General features: G+C 40.7%; 1 protein-coding gene across 3 annotated transcripts in view; it reads left to right on the top strand.

Annotated features, from left to right (window-relative positions):
* Positions 1 to 2990: 2990 nt before the first annotated feature.
* Positions 2991 to 14472, top strand: part of LOC109936989 (constitutive coactivator of PPAR-gamma-like protein 1 homolog) — a 119558-nt gene continuing 108076 nt past the window's right edge. For all 3 annotated transcript variants that reach the window (XM_048606180.1, XM_048606178.1, XM_048606177.1), the window contains exon 1: positions 2991 to 3793. In XM_048606180.1, the coding sequence (XP_048462137.1) occupies positions 3320 to 3793 (474 nt within the window). In that variant the 5' untranslated portion in view covers positions 2991 to 3319. The remainder of the gene's footprint in view (positions 3794 to 14472) is intronic.

Here is a 14472-nt window from a genome sequence, read left to right as displayed (position 1 = left end):
AATCAATCTTGTGAAGCTTCACTACACTCCCTCTATGGCAAGGATTCATCAAAAAAGATAGAAAAGAGAAGGAATAAATGAGTCATTTTCATATTGACAGGATATTACAATTGGAATTTCACAAGAATTAGTGCTTTATCCTCAGGTATTTGTGACTTAATTCAAGAGCTGAGTGCAATATCTTTAGGTTTTCTGATGATACAAAGTGCAATGTGAAAGTAAACTATGAGGGGGCTTAGAAATTTAACGAAGTACGTGAACAAAAGTATTCTTTGCGGCAATTTAGTCCTCATAAATGCAATGTCTACGCATGATCAGGGGGTGAAGGGAATCATGAGATAGCACGTAGCCCCCTCTACAAACCCAGCAAACTTCTAGCTTGCTGTAGTGGCAGGTTCCAATACTGTAGACTGCTGCAGTTTACAAGTATTGTGGCTGCTGTCAGAGTAGTCGGCATTCACTGACTCATTCTATACAGGGTTGCCCGTGAAATCCACATTTAGGACCAGTTGCCATCTTCCAGTTAATACTAGGCCTGCAGAGGCATATGCATGTAACCAATAGCTTCTTGCACCATTGTAAATTTGCTAGCTTGGCAAAGTCACATGTTTTGGTTTTTGCTTTTTCCTCTGCTGTCTGCTAAAAGAGAAAACTGAAGTCTGCTTCATTACCATGAAGAGAATCTGTCAACTGCATTATAGACCAATGCCATCATTTCACAGTTCTTTGTTCAATCTCTTGGAAAGATCTTAAGAGTAAAGAAATGGAGGGCCACGATGATTTTCCTGGCCACTGGCTGCACTATCTTTGCCCTGCTCTGTGGCTGCAGATCAGTTTATAGGAGATGGCTTTGTTAAGTCACCTGTTTTGTGAAATGCTGCTGCCTTAGTCACTGCTCCTTACTGATGTGGTGGTGGACGAAGACACTTGATTTGGGTAGGGATTTCGATTCAGGGCCCTGAATTCTCACTCCGTTCAAGGTTCTGGGAATTTAAAATGATAATTTATGGACCAGATCAAAAATTGATGCTGTCATGATGTGTCCACTCTACATGTTTCTGGCACTTGCACAACACATCTGTACTTTTGCCATAATATTTATGGTGTGCCAGAAGCAATATAGCCATAATTTAGATGTTAGGGGTTATCATACCACCAGCACAGGCATGGAAGTGAAACTTGAAGCCAGTGTCTGCAGAGTGTAGATACTGAAGGCTGAATTGGTGGTCAAGAAGATGGATTATAATGTGATGAATTTTGAGGTCATTCAAATTGGTACAAAAATATTGATGTCTATTTAGATTTGAATGTCATAATATACAGAAATTGTTAGCATGTAGGTGCAGAAAGCAAGTAGAAAGACAAATTTTCTTTATTGCAAGTGTGTTGGAGTAAGGTAAAGTTGGTGGTGGTTTAACCCGAGTTTGAGGAGGGTCCTTCATGGTAACCATAACCAGTATGAAAATTGAACCCACATTGTTGGTGGAAACCAGTCATCCAGCCAACTGAACTGACTGAGCTCTGCTTTGGAGTACAACAGTAAGGAAACAATTATCCAGGACTTGAGGAATATTGAGCCATTTAAGAAAGTGTGATGTGAGATAGTTTCCATTTAGGCTTGTGAATTTTTGACAGTGCCCAGGCATAAAGAATTCCAATGTTCAGTCATTGTGTATATTCAAGACCAGGTTTCACAGATTATCTTAAACATTTAAAGGGAATTAGGTTGGAGTGGACAGAAAGTGAGATTGAAGTCAAAAGGTCAGCCATGATCTTAATAGCAGAAGCAGGTTGAGGGGCTGCATGGTCATTCCCATTTATTACATTTTTTAAATGTTGGAAGTACTGCAGAAGAGCTTATTACTTATTTGACATAAAAAGTATCTTAAATACAATATTCAGTATTATATATAAAAAGATATTGATTTAGCATTTATTTCCAACAAAAAACACTTCCAACAATATTTTTGTTCTCACCCCAGAATGAAATTGAACCTTAAACCAATCTAAATAAAAAAAACTGAAAGAACTACAAATGCTGGAAATCAGAAACAAAACCAGAAATTGTTGGAAAAAGAACCCAGTGATTCTCCTTCAGAACTTCAGTTCTGAAGTCACTGTCAATTCCAATCACTGGATCCAAAACATTTAACTGATTTCTCTCCACAAATGCTACAAGACCTGCTGAGGTTTTCCAGCAATTTCTGGTCTTGTTTCTTACCCAGTCTAAGTTGCCTTCAATGAGAATTGGCTATATTTCTCTTCTATCACTCTGTCAACTATTTCCACTTTCATGAGATTGTTCAACTCCTATCCATTTCAGTTCATCTGCTATCTGCCACTGAAACCCTCATCTATATCTTTTCTATTGACTTTTCCACTATACTTATGGCTGACCTCTGACATGCTATCCTTTGCAAGTCTGAGGCCAGCGAAAGCTCTGCTGCCTATTCCTAAATTCCACTGCATTCCAGCCCGTTATTCTTAAGGCTGGCCCTTTCCTACATCTTACCTCTAAGTTATATCTCATAAGTATCCTAATTTAGATTACTCCACTGTTAATGACTATGCCCTTATTGCTTGGTGTTGTATTTTGCTTTATAATGAAGTCTTGGGATGGGCTATTGTTCTTAGCTTTTTTTAAAAAAATACAAGTACTTGATGGATACTGGAAATCTGACAGAAGGGTCACCAATTTGCAACGTTAACTCTTGCTTTCAACTGGCTAGACCTTCTAAGCATTTCTAACATTTTTGTATTGGTATAAAGTGTTGTGACCTGAAGAAGTTGCCAAAAGCCCATTCTCACGCAACAGTTTGATAGAGGGGGATACACAGGGGCGTACAATGATAGTGTGGCATATTGTTTATTTTAACTTTACAAATGTGAAGTTTGTGCTGGATTAGGCCCTGGCTGCCCCTGTTGATTGACAGCCACCCCTGAACGTGACCTCGGCGCGGGGGAGCGCTGACGTCAGGGCAACGCGGGCAGTGCGCCTGCGCGCCGGCTCTGACAGACATGGCGCCGTAACAGCACATGGCGGCGATCGGTGCGGTGACTCTCAGCGACTGGCAAAGTGCGGTCAAATCCCATCGAAAGCCTCCCTGCAGCATTCGCAGCTCGGACGAGGAGGCGTGCCGGTGATCCGCACTCCCTGTACTTTTCCCCCAATCCCTCCCCTCCTTCCTTTCCCCGGTTCCTGTTTTTTTTCCCCTCTCTCCTCCTCCTCCTCCTTGCGGCCCTCCTTCCCTGGGCCGGCTGGAACTGCCTTGTACCTGGACAGCGCGTGAGAGAGAGCGATCCAGAGCGAGCGAAGGCCATGGGGGTGCAGGGCTTTCAGGAGTACATCGAGAAGCACTGCGCCAGCGCCGTGGTGCCGGTGGAGCTGCAGAAGCTGGCCCGGGGGAGCCTGGTGGGTGGAGGCCGCAACCGGCCTCCGCAGACCCCGCTCCGCCTGCTGGTGGACGCCGAGAACTGCCTGCACCGCTTGTACGGCGGCTTCTACAATGACTGGGTGAGCGGCGGCCAGTGGAACCACATGCTCAGCTACCTGGCCTCGCTCTCCAAGGCCTGCTTCAGCGGCAACATTGAGCTGGTGGTGTTCTTCAACGGCGCACTGGAAAAACCCCGCCTCCACGAATGGGTGAAGAAGCAGATCAACGACAGGCAGACGGCCCAGCAGATCATGAGCCACGTCCAGAACAAAGGCACCCCGCCGCCTAAAGTCTGGTTCCTGCCTCCCGTCTGTATGAGCCACTGCATCCGGCTCGCCCTCCTCCGCTTCCGTGTGAAGGTAAATGCCCGACGACAGGTCAAACCCCAAGCTATTTGTCCGATTGGTATTTTAATTGTACTAATTAGCCCGACTGTTCAATCTAACTTGTTGGCGGAATCCCCACCTCGGTTTACATTTGTATTGCCCTGATCGTCCTTTGGTGTTTCAGGTACCGGCTGGAAGCCAAGATTGGATGCTCAACATGTCATTCAATTGGAGGGGTTCACGGGACTTCCGCCGGCAGGGTTGGATGGTTAAAATATCTCTGTAGTGGTCTCCAGGCCTGTGGAATAACTGGCCCTGAGACAGATTAATATGCACAAAGTCTTAGCGTCGTGTTGTCGAGACTAGTCACTGCAAAATGTAGTTATAATTTCATAGAAAAAGTGGCAGATAAATGTGCCTTTCACTCCGGTCGAACGAACCCCAGGGCTTATAACCAATGAAGTGCACGAAGTGTAGTTACTGTTGTAATCAGGGACATGTGGCAGTCAGTTTGAGCACAAATAAGGGAATGATAATCTACTTTCTTTCCAAAAAGTACTAGACTCGGTGGGTCTGGCAGCATCTATGGAGACAGAAAAAAGTTATCGTTTAGAATCCAACACAGCTGTTAGTTGCAAAGTCTTCCCAAATCTGCAGAATTTCTCCAGCACTTTGTTTTTGTTTTTTTCCAGGGATCCGCAATATTTTTGCTTTTGATTCTTTCATTATTGGTTGAAGTTTAAGTATTGGCCAGGAGAATGCTTGGTTTTGGAAAAGTGTTATGGGATTTTTTTTGGTGTACAGTTGAGAGACCAAATCAGCCCTTGGTTTTAAATGTATATTGAAGTTTCAGCTCAGGATGTATCCTTCAATCTTAGGAGTGAAGCTTACATGTGGGTACTCTGGGCAAGGAGTGCTACCGATGAATCTTGGACTTGTGTGTCAGTGCACTTGCTCTTAAGTCTGATGATGTATTTAGGTTTTCAACTTAGGGAACGGGACATATAAAACCTGGATGTTTGCACGTACAAAGCATTGTTTATGGGGCACAGGTGCTTGTGAAACTTTCATTTTCAGGCAATTTTAGTTGATAGTTGCAAGTGCTATTATTTGGGAATGATTGTTGGCTGGAATTTTAACTATTGAATAAGAATTGACTAGCGGAAGGCAAAAAGAAAAACTGGTAGGGAGGAATAGAAATAGAAATTTTTGTGCATCAGGAATGTGTTTCGCTAACTTAATTCAGTTTTTTAAAAGAAGTAACGGAGAGGATTGATGAAGGCAGAGCAGTGAGCATGATCTATATGGATTTCAGGAAAGTGTATGACAGTGTTCTGCATGGTAGGTTGGTTAGCAAGGTTAGATCACATGGAATACAAAGAGAACTAACCATTTAGATACAGAACTGGCTCGAGGATAGGAGACAGGGTGGTGGTGGAGGGCTGCTTTTCAGCCTGGAGGCATGTGACCAGCAGTGTGCCACAAGGATCGGTGCTGGGTCCACTGCTTTTTGTCATTTATATGCATGATTTGGATGTAAACACAGGAGGTGTGGTTAGTAAGTTTACAAATAACACCAAAATTGGTGGTGTAGTGGACAGCCAAGAAGGTTACCTCAGAGTACAACAGGATCTGGACCAGGTAGTCTGAGGAGTGGCAGATTGAGTTTAATTTGGATAAATGTGAGGGGCTGCATTTTGGAAAGGCAAATCAGGGCATGGTTTATACACTTAATGGTAAGGTCCTGGGGTGTGTTGCTGAACCAGGAGAGCTTGGAGTGCAGGTTCATAGTTCCTTGAAAGTAGAGTCGCAGGTAGATAGGATAGTGAAGAAGGCATTGGTATGCTTGCCTTTATTGGTCAGTGCATTGAGTATGGGTGTTGGGAGGTCATGTTCCAGCTGTACAGGACCCTAGTTAGGCCACTTCTGGAGTGTTGGAGGCCAAGGGATGACATTATATAAGTTTACAAAATCATGAGGAGCATGGATAGTGTGAATAGCCAAGGTCTTTTCCCCACGGTAGCGGAGTCCAAAACTAGAGGGTATAGGTTTAAGGTGAGAGGGTAAAGATTTAAAAGGGACCTAAGGGGCAAATTTTTAATGAAGAAGGTGGTGCATGTTTGGAAGGAACTGCCAGAGGAAGTGATGGAGGCTGGTACAGTTAAAACATTAAAAAGGCATCTGGATGGGTGTATGAATACAAAGGGTTTGGAGGGACATGGGTAAATGCAGGCAAATGGAACTCAATTAATTTACGATATCTGGTTGGCCTGGACGAGTTTGACTGAAGAGTCTGTTTCCATGCGGTACAGCTCTATGACTGTACGTAATGAATGTGTGTTCTGCTAAAGAAAAAAATCAGAACCAAATGATATTCCAAAGCTCTTTCAGCTTACAGGCACCATCAGGGTGCAGCGATTAGGCAGCTAATTTGTATAGCAAGGCTTCACAAGTAACTGTAAGATAGTGACAAGGTAGATTTTATTCCAAAAGTGATTTTGGTTGAGGGCTAAATACTGGCAAGTTCTGCGAATCATACAGGGGATCTTTTACATACGGATGAGGTGTCAGCTTAATGTTTCTGAAAAACTGCAGTCCCAGTACTGCCACTGAAGTGTTGGCTTCGGTTTTGTGTTTTATGTCTTTGGAGTACTTGATTACTTGAATTCCACTTTCTGACTGAGACGAATGTGCAAGTTAGACAAATGGGAGATTGTGCTTGGATTGAAGAAACTGTAAGGGTTAAATGAAGTTGAAGCATTCACTTTCACAATATGGAACTTGAAATCCACAGATTGTGGCTATCTTGCCTGTATGTTTTGTAATGTTTGCAGATATAGTGAATCAGAAAGTGAAAATGTAACATTAACCCCATTGGTCAAATTCAGGTTTATTTCTTAATTATCCTTGCAGGAAGTTCTCAATCCCAGTGATATTATTTTCGGATAGTTTGCTACATTGAGAAGTATCTTAAAGCAGGATGGTGAGATAGGGGGTGTACTCCATAGCTTGGGGCCTAGGCAACCGTTGGCGCAGCTATCGATGATGGAACATTAACTTTGGCCAGAGGGGGTTATCATTAGGGTAAACGAGTAAAAGGAAAATATAGTTAAGGAATTTTTTGGATTTGTGCTGGATAAATGAAGTATCCACTTAAGGGGCAGAATAATGATGGTTTTGCTTTTTAATATCAAGTAAGCGATCTTTTCTATAATTAGAGAATGCTGAGTACCAAAATAGTGTTATGTCAATGTCCTGTTTAGTTTGTGGGTTAAAGTAAAAGTCTTTAACAGTTGAGAAGGGTCACCGGACCCGAAACATTAACTCTGCTTTTTCCTTCACAGATGCTGCCAGACCTGATGAGCTTTTCCAGCAACTTTGTTTTTTTTGTTCCTGATTTACAGCATCTGCAGTTGGTTAGGTTTTTATTTTTCTACTAGAAGTTTGAATCAGTTTTTAAAACCTGTCGGTTTCCCACTGGGATCGTAGTACCTTATAAGCTAGAAGGTTGGGAGAATTGGCTGGTGCCTTACTTGTGTTACATCTCCTGATCCTCGTTTGTCTGCCCTACCTTTATTTGGCCAGAGGACAGGAACCATATGATGAAATCTTGACATTAAATAAGGACTGTTTGTGCTAAGGTACAACCTGCCCTTGCACATACCCAATCGTTTTTTACCTCACTTTTCTACTTCAGATTTCTGTACAGCAGCAAGTAAGATGAGTGGGGAGGAAAATGTTCTTTGCAACTGCTCTTTTTGTTTTCAAGGTACGCAAGTTTCAGATGAGGAAATCATGCATTTGTTTATTGTCCGATTCTGGGATCAGACCCAGTTAATCCTGTTTGAAAATTGCAAACAGTTGATTAATGAGTGAGAGTATTTGAAGTGTGTCTAGAAATGGTTAATTTGCTGTATATGGTGTTTAGTTTAAATACAGTTTTAGTTATTTTCATGGGCCAAAGACATTTGCTGACAGTTGATCTAACTGTTTAATAATTTTGTAGCCTTTCTCCCACCTTAGAATGGATTGCTACACTGTGATTGGAATTATTTTTGTAATCATGTCTGTTTCTGTTATGACCACATACACAAAGCATTTAACTAAATTCTCTCAGCTGATATGATTTTCACTTTTAGTGAGTTTAGGTCTTCAATATTGAGGATATGGAAATACTGTAATGCTTGAAACCCACAGGTTGTGGTCACCTTGCCTGTATGTTTTGTAATGTTTTCAGATGTAGTGAATCAGAAAGTTAAAATTTGAAATTAAATGTTGGTAAAATTCTGGCTTATTTCCTTGCAGGAAGTTCTCAATCCCAATAATAATGCATTGGGGTGGTTTACTACATTGAGAGGTATCTTGAAGCAGGATGATGAGGTTGGGGGGTACTCCATAACTCGAGGCCTAGACAACTGTTGGTGCAGTCACTAATGATGGAACATTAAAAGTGGAGTGTTCCAGAGTACAGAATTAAAGGAGTGCAGATATCTTGGACAGCCGTGATGCTGGAGGAGGTTACAGCAAAAGAGAGGAGCAAGGCCATAGAAGGATTTGAAAACACGGATGAAAATTTTACTTGACCAGGGAACAGTGCAGGTCCAAGAGTACAGGGATGACAGGTGATTAGCAGTTTAGGCAAAACAGGACATAGGCAGCAGAGTTTTAGATGACCTTCAATTTAAAAAGGATATAATGTGATGGACCAGCCAGGAGTGCATTGCAGTTATCAAGGCAAGAGGTTTGGAAGGCATGATTGGGGTTTTTAGCAGCAGGTGTGCTGAGACAAAAAATATCATGGAGATTGAAATAGGTGGTCTTATTGATGACATGAATCTGAGGTCAGAACCTCATCTTAGGATCTAATGTGACACCAAGGTGGCAATAGACTCCATTAATCTTAGATTGTTGTGAGGGAGATGGATGAAGTAGGTAGTGAGGGAGTAAAGTTTGAATTGCCAACCAAAAATAATAACTTAATCTTCTGAACACTTAATTGGAGGAAATTTCTGCTCAGCCTATACTGGAGAATGGATACACAGTCTGATGATTTGAAAACAGTGTAGGAGTTGAGAGATTTGATGGTATGGTGGAGCTCAGTGTCATTGGTGTATATGTGGCAGTCTAGCTGTGTGAGGCCCTCTTGAGATGAGCAATCATAACATGATACAATTCCTCATTAACATGGAGAGTGGTGTAGTTGATTATGATACTAGGGTCCTGAATCAAAGTAGGAGAAATAACGATTGTATAAGGCCCAAGTTGGCTTTGATTGGGGTATATTACCTAAAGGGATGGTTGTGGACAGATAATGGCAGACATTCAAAAGCGCATGGGTGAACGACAATAATTATTCATTCAGTGACTCAAAAGTAAAATGACAACGGTGGCCAAACCATGGCTTACAAGGGAAATTTGGGATAGCATTGGATCGAAGAAAGAAGCATATGAATTGGCCAGGCCTGAGAAGTGGGAGCAGTTTAGAATTCGGCAAAGGAAGACAGAGATTGATTAAAAAAGTGAATGTACAGTTCAAGAATAAGCTTGCAAGGGATATAAAGACTGACTGTAGAAGTTTCGATAGCTATGTAAAGTGGAAAAGATTGGTGAAGATCGTTAAGTCCCTTATAATCAGGAACAGGGGGATTTATAATGGAGAATAAAGAAGTGACTAACCATACATTCTTTGGCTCTATGTTCAGAAAGGAGGATGCAAATAAGGTGCTGGAAATGTTGGGGATCGTAGTGTTTAGTGAGAGGGAGGAACTGAAAGAAATCAGTATTAGTAGGGAAATTGGTGGGAATGAAGGGAAGAAATAGTGGATGTATTGATGGTCATACTCTAAAATTCTGTAGACTCTGGAACAGTTCCTATAGATTGGTGAGTAGCTAATATAACCCCACTATTTAAAAAGGGGGGCAGAGAAAATTGGGGATTATCGACCAGTCAGCCTGACACTGGTAGTGGGGAAATGCCATTATAAAATAGCATTATAAAATGTCTATTATAATATTATTTAATGGCTGAACATTTGGAAAACAGTGGTAGGATTGGATGGAGTCAGCAAGGATTTGGGAAAGGAAATTCATGCCTTTTCATGCTTGACAAATCTATTGAACTCCTTCAAGGATGTAACTCAGAGTTGAGTAGTGGATGTGGTTTATCGGGATGTAGAGAAGGCTTTTGACAAAATTCTACGTGAGAAATTAGTGTGTATAATTAAAGCACGTTGGATTGGGGGTAGTGTATTGAAGTAGTGAGAAAACAGACTGGAAGTCAGGAGACAAAGAATAGGAATAAACAGGTCGTTTGCCGAATATCGGGCAGTAACTAGTGGGGTACCACAGGAATCAGTGCTAGGACCCCAAGTATATATTAATGATTTAGCTAAGGGAGCTTATTGTAACATCTCCAAATTAGCAGATGACACAAAGCTGGGTGGGAGGGTGAGTTGTGAGGAGGGTACAGAAATGCTTCAGTTTGATTTAGACAAGTTGAGTGAGTTGGTAAGTGCATGGCAGGTGCAATATAATACGGGTAAATGTGAGGTTATTCACTTTAGGGATGAAAACAGGAAGGTAGATTATTATCTCGATATGAATTGAAAGAAAGGAATGCCCTCGTACACCAGTCGCTGAAGGTAACCATGCTGGTGGTCATAAGGCAAATGCTATGAAAATAAAAAACGCAGGTCAGGCAGCCTTCATGGAGAGAAAGCAAGCTAACATTTCGAGTCTAGATGACTTTATCAGAGCTGTGCTGTTTGGAATTCATAGCAAGAGGTTTTGAGTACAAGAGCAGGGATACCTTGCTGCAGTTATACAGGGCCTTGAAGAGACTACGCATGGAATATTGTGTGCAGTTTTGGTCTCCTTATCTGAGCAAGGGTGTTCTTACAATGGAGAGAGTGCAGTAAAGATTTATCAGACTGATTCCTGGTCAGGATAGCACATGAGGAAAGGTTGAATTGGTTAGAATTATATTCGCTGGAGTTCAGAAGAGTGGGGAATGTCCTAGAAACTGTAAAATTCTAACAGAATTTGACCTAGTAGATACAAGAAGGATGTTGCTAATGGGACAGTCCAGAAACAGGGGCCACACTGTAAGGATACAGAGAGTGGTGGGCCTGTGGATTGTTTTCAAGGAGTTAGACACAATTCTTAGGTCCAAAGGAATCAAAGGGAGTATGGGAAATGTGGGAACAGGCTATTGAGTTGGATGATGAGCCATATCATAACACACGGCAGAGTGGGCTTGAACGGCCAAATGGCCTGACTCCTGATCTTATTCTCTATGTCTCTATATGTGAAGACGAGCAATGTCACTGCATGTTTTGCACATAAATGAGAAATGATGAGGCAAAGGATAAATTATTGAGACTCCACAGAGGTATAAGTACAGGATTAGTAAAAGAAGCCAATTTGAGTGATATTTTGGCTATAATTAAATCAATATTGCAACTAGGCGAAAGCAGACCAAACTGGATCGGCAAGAGTGGACAGAAAGGATAGTATGGTCAACCATGTCATAGGCTTAACATAGATTGGGAAGAGCCAAAAACAAGGAAAGGATATTTACATCTGTCACGTATAATGTCATTGTTGAAGACAGATTTAACATCTCAAAAGAAAAAGTTGAGACAATAAAGCATTCTCGTGATTTGAGTAAAGAGTAGCAAAAAGGGACAGAAGTAACAGTGCAGCAGGGAATAGGGTTAAAAGAATAGCAATTTAAAAACTCTTTCTGAATGTAAACAATACTTGTAACGAGGTGGACAATCTAGTATCAGTAGCGGAGATAAATGGGTCATATATATTTGCCAGTATGGAGACCCAGTTGCAAGATAACAAATATCTGTGAAATAAATATTTCAGGATAAGTAGTGTTTCAAGAAGATGCACAGTTGGAAGAGGAGGCGTAACCCTGACAGTACAGGATGGCATAAAGCAATAGTAGAAAGTGTCTTGGAGATCAGAAAGAAGAATCAGTTTGGGTAGAGATTAAGAATAACTAGGATCAGAAAATGTTGGTGGGAGTAGTTTGTAGGCCTTGAACAGTAGTTACATTGTTGTACAGAGCATTGTGCAAGAAATAATTGGAGCTTGTCACAAAGGCAATATGATAATTATTGGGAGCTTTAATCTTCACATAGAAATCAAATTGGCAAACATAGTTTGAAAGATGAACTTGCAGCATGCTTTCCTGGCAGCTTTCTAGAATAATATGTTGTGGAATCAACCAGAGACAAAGCTATTTTAAATCTCGTATTATGTACTGAAGGAAGATTGATTAGTAATCCCATAGTGGTAGGGCCACTAAGAAAGAAAATTAGCAGAATACAGTTGAATTCCTTATTACGTTTGAGAGTGACATATTTGGGTTCAAATCTTACATATGTTAGTGGCTTTTCTTAAGTTTATGAGAGGTGAACTTGTTAAAAATTGATTGTGTAAATATACTAAAAGTTATGTTGGCTAAGCTATGGGAAACATCAGGAAAGCAATTCAGATGTTCAACAAAAATACATTCTGTTAAAACACAATTCAATGAAAATAATCCATCCTTGTTTTTCTAAGGATGTTAAGGATAATATCAGATTAAAAGAAGAAGCTTATAATGCTGCCAAGAAAGGATCAAAACCTGAAAGCATCAAAGTTTTAGAAATCAGGAGAAAGTTACAGAATTGTTATCATGCAGGAGGCCATTCAACCTGTTATACGCATACCAGTTTCCCGAGCATTTTAACTTCGTGCCAATTTCCTGCATTCTCCTCGTACTCTGCATCTTGTTTCTATTTGAATAACCATTCATTGCCCTCTTGGTTGCCTCAATTGAACCAAAATCCACAAGAGTTGAAGACAGCACATTTCAGACTCTAACCACAACACTGTGTAGACAAGGCCTTTTCTCATCTCGCATTTACTTTTTTGCAAAGCTCTTTAAAACTTTGTCATTTTGGTCATATTAAGAGCAGGAGCCATTTGTCCCTATCTATTCTCTCTGGACTCCTCATAATTTTGAAAGCTTCAATCATATCTCCTCTTAGTATTCACCTCTGCAAGCAAAACAGTCATAACTTCTCTGATCTTCTACCCTCTCTCCAATGTATTCCCATCCTTCTAATAATGCTGCGTCACGAACTGTGCGTAGGGTAAACAAGAAGATGATAAAATGGAGGAATTGAATGTGAGTAAAATCGAATCATGAGAATTTTTTCAAGTACATAAAAATGGAGAGAGGAGCAAAAGTAAACATTTCTCTTAGAAGCAAAAACAGGAAAATTTGTCATGGGAAATGCAGAAATGAGAGAGGTATTGAAGAAATATTTGGTCTGTATTCCACATTGAAGCAATATACAAACTATATACCAGAAATTGAGGGTAGCCCAAGGGATAATACACATAAAGAACTTAAAGTAATTACTATCATTAGGTAAAAATAAATAGAGAAACCCAGTGACTAAAAGCTGTCAAATCTCCTGCACCCTACGGCTTTTCAAGAGGTGGCTGCAGAGATAGTGGATACAAGAGTCACATTTTCCCAAAACTCCGCAGTTTTTAGAATAATGTTTGGAGATTGGAAGTTAGCAAATGTGACACCACAACTCAAGTAAAGAATTTAAAAATTGTTACAGTACGCAAAGAGTTCATTCCATTCGTCATTTCTGTATTGGCTGTGTAAATGAGCAATTCACTTATCCCATTCTCCCACCCATAACCATATGTATTCCTTCTAATCCTTTTTGAAAACTTCACCTCCATGATGGTCTCACGTACTGCCTTAGAGACTTTAGCCATTCATTGCATGAGAAAGTTCTTTGACCTATTGCTTTGTTTCATAAATCTTTGCCCCCATTCTGAATCTTTTCACAAGTGGGTTCCTCTCTATCTATTCTGTCCAGACCAATCATGATTTTGAATACTGAGGGGGGTGAGAGAGAGAGAAGAGGAGAGGGTGGGAAGAGAAAATGATGTTGCATGTTTATTACAACAACATCAGTTATTGGGAATATGCTGGAATTTATTATTTCGGAAACTTTAACACGATGAGAAAATCAACCTTGTTTTATGAAGTGAAAGTCATGTTTGACGGTTCATTAGTGTTTTTGAGAATCTACTACAGATCTATTTCTAGAATCATGATGAGGATAGATAAAGAGGAATCAGTGCATGTGGTATATTTGGCTTTCCTAAAGGCTAATGTGCATGAGTCGTGAGTGATGCATTCGCACTATTGGAGCATTGGTTAATGAACAAAAAGCAAACAGTAGGGATAAATGAGGCAGTTTCAAGTTGACAGGCTGTAACCTGTCGAGTCCAGCAAGAGTAAATATTGGGATATCAACTGAGAATGTCTGCTGACAACCTCAAAATGTACGTATGTGCAAGACATGCATGCACAGTATCTTTGCCAGTACTACCAGTGATATCATTCTGTCCAATTTGCTCCTATTTATTGCGTTTATTTGGGCGCAACCATGTTTTTTTACTGGCAAAACTTTCTGTATGTGAAATGTGAATTTTTTTGGCGGTGTCAGGCAACACAGCCCTCAATAATTTGCAGTCGGTATTAGGTGAAAAGACCAACTGGTGTATCTGACAATACAAACCTATCAAGGAATGTAGGGCTTTGAGGAGGACAGAGGCTGCAAAGAGACATTGCTACGTTAAATAAGAGAAACCAAAGTAACAAATGTCATGGAGAACTGAGA

The sequence above is a fragment of the Rhincodon typus genome, chromosome 16 (genome assembly GCF_021869965.1).
Source record: "Rhincodon typus isolate 14 chromosome 16, sRhiTyp1.1, whole genome shotgun sequence".
Lineage (NCBI taxonomy): Eukaryota > Metazoa > Chordata > Chondrichthyes > Orectolobiformes > Rhincodontidae > Rhincodon > Rhincodon typus.
The sequence above is the reverse complement of the archived record's forward strand: the minus strand, read 5'-3'. Positions and strand labels throughout refer to the sequence as shown.